We start from the raw sequence: 8,735 nt of genomic DNA, 5'->3' as shown, positions 1-8,735 counted from the left end.
AAAAGAGGTGTTCCATTAAAAACTTGACGGCAAAGAAAAAACGGGCTCTAATTAAAGATAGTTGGCTCTAATTGGAGATAGCGGGCTCTATCATGTTTAAAAGGAACCGGTTGTTGTTTAAACGGACCTAATTATTGAAAAGGGGTCTATTATCAGCTCAAATAAGACTCCCGTATAGGACACGATTGTAAAATAGATTCCATTATACTTTTTAACTAGGACAAACTAAGGTTCCTATAGTAGTTGTGCTATTAGAGGTTGAGTATAACGTGTAGATGAAGGATATTGCATCTTTTGGGCTAAACAAAAGGACACATACGGTTCAACAAGTAAATATTTTTTATATATATATATTTATTTATATATGGAGAGTCCGAACTTATTTTGATAATTCGTTTAATAAACGTTAGTTTAAAACATAAGGTCATGTGATATATTTTTCCAATGTGGTTTGTTGGTTTGTTGGTTTTACTTTTTATTGTATTTGTAGCGATCTTATAGTTATTTGGTCTGCAATGATTTATGTTATACCTTTAGATAAAAGTTAGATATTTGTAGTTTTGCTATATACATAAAACATGTTTCGTTTTCTTTCAAGTATATATATAGTGTTGTTACCCGGTCAATGACCGGGTGTTGATCCAGTTATAGTTTATTAATGAAGAGAAAGGAAATAAGACAAAATAAGTGGCCCATAATTATTCTCGTGATTTTTTTTTGTTCGTTCTCAATTAACCCTTTCTATATAAATATATTAATTAATTTGCTAATTAAAAGAGCAAATCAATAAATGGATTGGTATATGGTGGAGCCTGAAAGGTCTTAGATTCAAATCATGGTGTGAGCAAAATGTCATTAGGAATCCCATAATGGGATTCCTCTGAATTTGAAGTTGGGTATATAAAGAGGCATGTCGTTGAACCCAAATTTACCGTTAAAAAAACGCAAATAATTGATACCTGGTGGTGATAGGCTGATCATATCAGTAGTGTCGGTAAAAAGCCGAGATGCCAAAAATCTAAAATTACACATGGGTTTAAGAATTCTCCCACCAATTCTCCCGTTCATAAATTCCGGTATTCTATTTGTAACACCCCGCTAAAGCGGAATATACGGAATGCACAGATAAGCACAATTGCACATAGTACAAGTTCCAACACAGCCATTAACATTAATAAGTAACAGAAGTACGATTGTTATTACAGAACATAAATGAACTTAGAATAGTCAATATCTGGAAGACAGAACAATTGTCTTTTAAGAACAGAACTTGAACTGATGTAGCAAGGAAGATCTTCATAGCTCCTGAACTTGTACGCTCGAACAATCGCCAAAAGTATGAGCTTAGAAAGGAAGACCCCTATACTAAAGAACTATGAACCTAGCCTGAAAAGCATGTAAGTTCAAAAGGCCAACTACAAAAGTAGTTGGTGAGATTCACATAATGTACTTTTAGATTACATATACATATATATGTATAATAAGAACAAGATCATAAGTTTTGTACGTCAAACTAATGTACTTTGTATTAATAAGGACTAGATCAAGATCTGCACGTTGAGTATATGTACTTTATAATAATAAGAACTAGTCAAGAACTGCACTTTGAACATAAGTACTTTATAATAGTATGAACAGAGCAAGAATATATAATAAACTTTTAGTTATATGTGTCACTGCTAAACCGATTGGCCAGAACTGAACCTTGCTGTAATAATATGCCCATATAGCTCAAGTAAGATCTATGTCAGAACAATGACATGAACAAGAACAAGTAATATGCATCCTCCTGAACTGTGGAGAATGAGGGTGGGCCTACCCTAAACAGCGCTGTCCATAATTACCTACGGTCCATTCCCTAAACTGTGGGATATGAATTGATAGCAGTGAACAAGAACTGAACAAGTACATGTACGAACTAGAACAAAATAAAGATCAAGTACAGTAGTATAAATGTATTTAAGATCCTCGATAAAGAACTTTGAACAAATGTACGAAAGGGGTATTAGTGAACTCACAGTGGTCTGGTACAAGCACGGAGAACTAGCACAGAGAACAAGTACAGAGATAGATAGTTATATCTATCACAATCCAAGCACGTCTTGATGAATGCCTAAGTACATATCATAGATCGTAATTAAGTACGTATATTAGTTCATGTGATTATTCGATCACTGGAATGTCCTTGATGAACTGATGATTTGGTCCTTTGAAAATCTTTGAACGTTTTGACTCAAAAGAGTTTTAAATGAACTTTAAGTACATGAACTGGACTCGAACTGGACGTCTTTGAACTCACAATTAAGTACTTATCGTGTTAATGAGTTGGACATGTCTTTAATGATGAACTTTTTGTCTTTAGAACTCATTTTAATTGATCATAGAACTCATACTTTGATAATCCAGATAGAACATGTTTTATTTGCGCTTAATTAGGGTTTGAACTTTGTACGTCCTCTTAGCTCGAACCATGATCTAGCTTTGGTGTTATTGAACAGCCTTTGATGTGTTTAATCAAGTAATAATGATGTTAAGAACTGATGTGGTGTTTAAGGATCAAGTATGGTATGTTAAAGAATAAGTACAAGATGTTTTAAGGAAAGCACAAGGTCATCTTAGGGTTTTGAGGCCAAGATCGTTTCATTGGACTCTCAAGATCGTCCCATTTGTCATGACAAGATCGTTTTAGGTGCTTCTAGGTCAAGGTCGTCCTTCAAGATCGTCTTAGGTTCACCCAAGGTCAAGATCGTCTTATGGATTGAACTTCAAGATCGTTTTAAGTGTTCACCAGCCAAGATCGTCCTATTGGACATAGGTCAAAATCGTTTCAAGGATCCAATGAACATGAACAAGTCTCAAGGTCATTTCAAGAACAAGTTGTTTGAGCAAAACCAATCCAAAGGATCGGTTACCCATTGAACGTGCCAACAACACCACAACACCACACAAGATCGATCAAACAATGAACTATGAACCAAGGCTGGCCAGGACGATCTTGGGCTCAAGATCGTCCCACCAAGATCGTTCCAAGTGCCAAACACGGCTGAAACATGAACAAGGACATTGCAAAAAGATCTAGATCGAATCCGGGACAAGTTAGAACATAGAACTTGTACATATATGCACATAAACACTAACCATTAACACTTTTAACGATTTCAAGATCATCTATAACATAAATAAGGTGTGGCACATCAAGAACACATTTTCCTTAACTTTCAAAAATGGGTTTTGTAGATTAAAGCATGTTATGACCTAAATTTGTTCACATATATGTTATTAAACACATTTAGACTCAAACCCATCAATCATTAACACGATTTCATATCAAAATTGGACCAAATCATCAAGAACATAAAGTTGAAAAAGTTTACTATTAATTTGATCAAAAACTCATAATTTGTTGTTGTTACCTAAGATTTGATTCAGGAAATACGTTTTGATTATCACAAGGATGCTAGAAGTACAAGTGATTTCGATTTAACAATCCAAAATCAAAGGATGAATTTATGGGTGAAAAATATGGCTGCAAGGTGTTTTAGTGTGAGAAAGTAGAGAGAAGAAGAGAATGAATAGTGTTGTGACTTCTCTCTCTAGTTTTCCATCTTTTCGATATATACATTTCCCATATTTAATGAACCCAATAAATGCAAGGACCATTTGCGAACATTTTGAACTAGAACTTTAATGAACATGAATGTTTATGAACCGAACTTTAATATTTCATTGTACATAATTATGAACTCGTCATATCAATCAACATTTAAGATCAAATTGACCTTCATATAAGCACATAATTGAGATCTAAAGCACGTCAAGAACTTAGATAAATTGAACTGTCTGGCCGTTCTAATGGCAAATGTACGTTTTTAAGAACTTAATAAGAACATTTCTAAGATGGTTGTTACACTATTAATTGAATCCTCCAAGCACGAATTGCAATCCGTTTCCGACAAGTCAGGAGTATACTGAACAAGCGCATAGATAGTCAAGGAATCGGGTACATCACTAGTGCTCCCAGTGGCAAATTTAAGTAATGGCCCACCATTCGCAGCCTTCTCTCTCAAGCTAGCTAATAATAGTCTTAGACCTCTGAACTTATCAACATCATTTATATTTTGAGGGTTTAAGACTTCTATTGAACTGATCGAGCTAGCTAAAAACACGTAAAACCTTAACCAAGTTTGTCGTAATATAGTTTGGTTGGAGTATTTCAAAATGCAATCGTCGTAGTACCCTATTGCTTCCCTTGTATTTGGGCAAATATTCCGTAACTTAACTATAGAGTCATTTAGACAACTCTGACATACATCTGGATTGACATCACCTCGACATAGGGTGACCGAGTTGACTCTATCGTTTCCTTAGCCAATGGAGAAATTGAAGAAACCAAAACCGAAATTGGTGCTTGGTAGTCTGGAGAGGGTTGTGTCAAGATTTCTGCTATATGTGATGTTTATTGTATAGTTAAAATCTTCAACACAGTCATAGGAAACGAATTCGGGTTGAGCCAAGGTGGTTGTATTGACTAAATATATGAACATAAAAGAAGTCCATATAAGTAGTTTTATGTTGAGCATGAGCATTTTTTTTTTTGGTTGAGTTTGATGAATTAATGAAGAAAAGATATATGATTGTGAATTTAAAGAGTTGGGTCATAAATATATATATATGAAACCATCTTTCATATTGAGTATTGACTGGGTCAGAAGAAGAAGAAAGGTATGCAACCAAATCAATACGAAAGGATGAAAAGCAACCACATATATATTCTTTGTTGATTTCTATGAGAATGGGTTATTTTTGTTGGACAATAGTGCCTCTTTTCTGTTTCCGTCCTACATTTATGTCTCACTTTCCCACGAGTGTTGTAAAAGCCAAAACCAATATACATTAGAAACCCAGCCAACCCATCAGCAGTCTCCCAACAGACTGCTGACGAGAATATGGGAAACAGTGAACAGCCACCTCATATAGGGTTTTAGAAAAGATTCTTATTGAACTTATATTTTGTACGCTCTTTGTGTTGGTCTAAATATCGTCTGATCAAACACTTTTGTTACGTTTGCTACATATTTTTCGAAATCACAACTCGAATTTTGAATTTGCTATTCAAATCCGGATTTCACTTTTCGCAAGTGATCAGCTTTACATTCGCAACTCAGTTTTCAAATTCACGACTCAATTTTTATGAGATGACTGGATGTGCCCTCCTAGTTTACTATGCTTGGGCATCTAATATGTCGATGTGCGGTACAGCTAGTTTCACTTCTTTGGTCAAATGCATGGTACACCACAAGTCAAATATGAGTGAGTAATATTTAACCACAAGTTAGCATCATCAATTTTGATACATATATCTATCACTACAATAATTTATACATACTGTAAAACTATCTATTACATATATGTTCAATTGGTTCTGATTCAAAACTATTAGTTTCTTACAATACTAATTTCTATTGTAGGATCGAGTTTGCACCTAAGAAGATGGACTCAGATGAATTTCTGTTGAAGTCTTGTCATGTGATCTTAGTTACTGTGCACTGGAGTATGTCTATATAAACCATAAGCGTGGTATTTCTCAAAAACCCATAATTAAGTTGGCAGGAGTGCATGATACTATAAATATAAACACCAAACTACTTAAGAAAGTCAAATAGGAAAATGAAACATAAAATTAGGATACAATGTGTACGTCCAAATGTGTATCTTAATTAATTCCAAACAAACAACATTAAGTTGTAGAATGAAATCCAAGTTCTTAACGGATACTAAAAGATTGGAGTATACCACAGCATATGTCATGCACGATACTTATCTAGGAACAAAATCGGATATTGAAACATCATTTACGGAGAATTGAGATGACCTTGATCTTGATTTTGATATTTTGGATTTTTCTAAACCACTGTTCTCCGTTGAAGAACTATATTCCCGGAGGAGTGGCATTTCAGGATCAATGTTACTATGCATGAAAAATGCAGGTTCGGCTGGCATCGGAAGTGTGATAGAGAAGCTATTAAGCATTAGAACAATAGAAGCCATAGTTGGCCTGTTACTAACATTTTCTTGAACGCATAACAACCCAATGTGAATACTTCTAATGATGTCACGCAATGATCCTGATCCAGTAGTCAATGTGGGATCAATCATCTCTGATGCGGTCCCATTCTTCCAACTTTTCCATGCCTACAAGAGATTTAACAAGTTTGTTTCAAGGGACATACATCACAACAAAAACAGAGTTTTGCAAGGACATGATTGCACAAAAAGAATATGACTACGTTGATGGATATATTATGTTTTGTAATAGGTGGAGAAGTTTGGTAGTACTTACAAAGCTAAGAAGGTCTTCAATGCTCTCTCCATTCCGAAAACATTGGTTTTTCTGACCGGTGACCATCTCTAGTACTAACACTCCAAAGCTAAATACATCTGATTTTACTGAGAATTGGCCATGCATGGCATATTCTGGTGCCATATAGCCGCTATAATACGCCACAAGATGGGCAGGGAATTAGCACTCAAATTTGTAAACATCTTGACTAATTTGAAATAAATATCCGTATAAGAAAGTTGCTTATTACAATGTATTATGTTATTGCTTTTATGAATTTTAGAAACAGACACTTTAGAAATTTATAAAGAGATAACTATAACACATTTTAGCCACAGCTATTGCATCCCGACAAGTTGTTTTTATATCCACACGATGTATAAGTGAACTTCTATGTATTACGAGTAATATCCGTATAACGAATCTAAATAAAGTGCACTTACTAGGTTCCAACAATGTGACTGGTGTCACCTTGAGTTTCCTCTGGATTAAACAATCTTGCCATGCCAAAGTCTGCAATTTTAGGGTTCATTTCTGCATCTAGCAAAACATTACTAGCTTTCATATCACGATGAATTATCTTTAAACGAGAATCTTCATGAAGGTATAATAGCCCCTTGGCAATCCCTTTAATGATGTTGTATCGTTTTTCCCAATCAAGAAGCGTACGTTTAGTTGGATCTGTATGATCACCATTATGATCCGAATATGTTAGTCACACATTGTTGTTATTTTATTTAACATAGCAAAAAAATTAGAAAGTATACCAAATATAAAGCGATCAAGACTAGCATTTGGTAAGAACTCATAAACGAGAAGTCGTTCGGCTCCTTCTATGCTGAAACCAAGCAGCCTAACCAAATTACGATGTTGAAGCTTCGCAACTAGCAGAACCTCATTCTTAAATTCTCCGTCACCTTGACCAGAATCCCTTGCTAGTCTCTTTACTGCTATCTCTTGTCCATTTGTTAGCATACCCTGTATATTTGTACAAATTAAATGCATTTATCAATGTTAATTAAAGTCATATCAAGATCTAATATATAACTAGCAATCTTATATTTCCTATACCCTGTAAACTGCTCCAAATCCACCTCGTCCAAGCTTATTTTCTTCTGAAAAATCATTTGTTGCTTCTTTAATTGTACTAAAGTCATACTGTAAAGATTCAGCAGAGCCAATCTCCATACTTTCGCCTAGTTGAATGAAAATAAAGTTACAAGTGTTCCTTGATAATATAATAACATAGACAATATATATAAATCCAGAGTGCAAACTTGAAACTTACTATGAACAGTTTCATTGGGTAGAGGCTGAGGAGTTGGTTTCTTTTTCCTCCTCAATCTAATAAAAATACAAAGTAAAGCAATTATCATGACAGTTGTGACTACCACAATAGTCACTATGATTATGATCACCCGTGTAGTATCATTCTTTTTGCCTGCAAATTGGAAGATTTAATAATGAATGATGTAGCATGTCTTTCGAGTTTATAAAAATTTCCAGTTCATGATTAACTTTCAAATGAGGCTTAAAAGTAAACTTTAGTTCATCTATGAAATTACAATTTTTTTTTACCAACAGATCGACTAACCCATTATGGTAAACATTTAGATCATTTGTAATGTTAACCCATGACAAAAAAAAAAAATTCTTTTCTTCACCTGCTTTGTCTAATGTACATTCCCATAAGCAACACAATTATGATGATTTCAATTCAAAATTCCAACTTCTCCAAGCACTACAAACTGAAAGGGTTGACAGCTACTACAGGGACTTGGTGGCTAATTGACATCACTTAACTAGAGTTTTAAAAGTCAATTATTATATGCATTTTAACTGCAGTTTTTATGATTGTATTTACAAAACCTTTAATTTAATTATGAGATGCATCAATGTTAAATTGTTAATTGTTAAACTTTCACATCTTAATTATCTTAGTATCTATTAAAATATATATATATATTTTTTTTATCCAATTACCTAAATAAAACTCAACTAAGTTATCCAGACCATCATAATTTTATATTAAATATATAAATGTCCTTTAAATTTATAATTCACACCTTTTATTTAATTATTTTACAATTCTCAACTAATTAAAAACTTACAAGTTCAACTTTTTATTTGATGTCATCACATTTATTTAATATTCAATGTATTTATTTTTCCTTTAAAGATAAAACAAGTTAACAAGTGAGAAATTATTTGCCGATAGGTTGATAGCCCAGTGGTATCTCAAACCCCTCAAATGAAGATTTGTTCTTTGGGTAACCAAGGTTCGAATTTAAGGGGCATAGGTTTTACCCCAAATGGCATTCAATGTCGTATATGTAGTGTCGTTTAACGATCTATCCGGGGGTTTTATTGTCAACTACCACGATCGCATCTTGCC

At 33.9% G+C, this 8,735-nt stretch overlaps 1 protein-coding gene across 1 annotated transcript; it reads right to left on the bottom strand.

Moving 5' to 3' along the window:
• Nucleotides 1-5,748: 5,748 nt before the first annotated feature.
• LOC122597764 (putative receptor-like protein kinase At4g00960) lies at nt 5,749-7,860 on the bottom strand. Its single transcript, XM_043770334.1, has 6 exons — nt 7,629-7,860; nt 7,412-7,536; nt 7,108-7,318; nt 6,784-7,021; nt 6,341-6,491; nt 5,749-6,192 (listed from the first exon to the last, which is right to left on the bottom strand). The coding sequence occupies exons 1-6, from the start codon at nt 7,714-7,716 to the stop codon at nt 5,818-5,820; spliced, it is 1,188 nt and encodes a 395-aa protein (XP_043626269.1). The 5' UTR covers nt 7,717-7,860; the 3' UTR covers nt 5,749-5,817.
• Nucleotides 7,861-8,735: the final 875 nt, after the last annotated feature.

Source organism: Erigeron canadensis, chromosome 4 (genome assembly GCF_010389155.1).
Source record: "Erigeron canadensis isolate Cc75 chromosome 4, C_canadensis_v1, whole genome shotgun sequence".
In the NCBI taxonomy this organism is placed as follows: domain Eukaryota; kingdom Viridiplantae; phylum Streptophyta; class Magnoliopsida; order Asterales; family Asteraceae; genus Erigeron; species Erigeron canadensis.
The sequence above is the reverse complement of the archived record's forward strand: the minus strand, read 5'-3'. Positions and strand labels throughout refer to the sequence as shown.

What these genes read in the sequence shown, in the direction of transcription:
- LOC122597764 (XM_043770334.1), bottom strand. Translation starts at nt 7,716, where the DNA reads ATGATAATTGCTTTACTTTGTATTTTTATTAGATTGAGGAGGAAAAAG. An exon ending in ACCCAATGAAACTGTTCATA is followed by an intron (nt 7,537 to 7,628) that starts GTAAGTTTCAAG and finishes TCATTCAACTAG; the next exon opens with GCGAAAGTATGGAGATTGGC. An exon ending in AGTCACATTGTTGGAACCTA is followed by an intron (nt 6,492 to 6,783) that starts GTAAGTGCACTT and finishes GGCGTATTATAG; the next exon opens with CGGCTATATGGCACCAGAAT.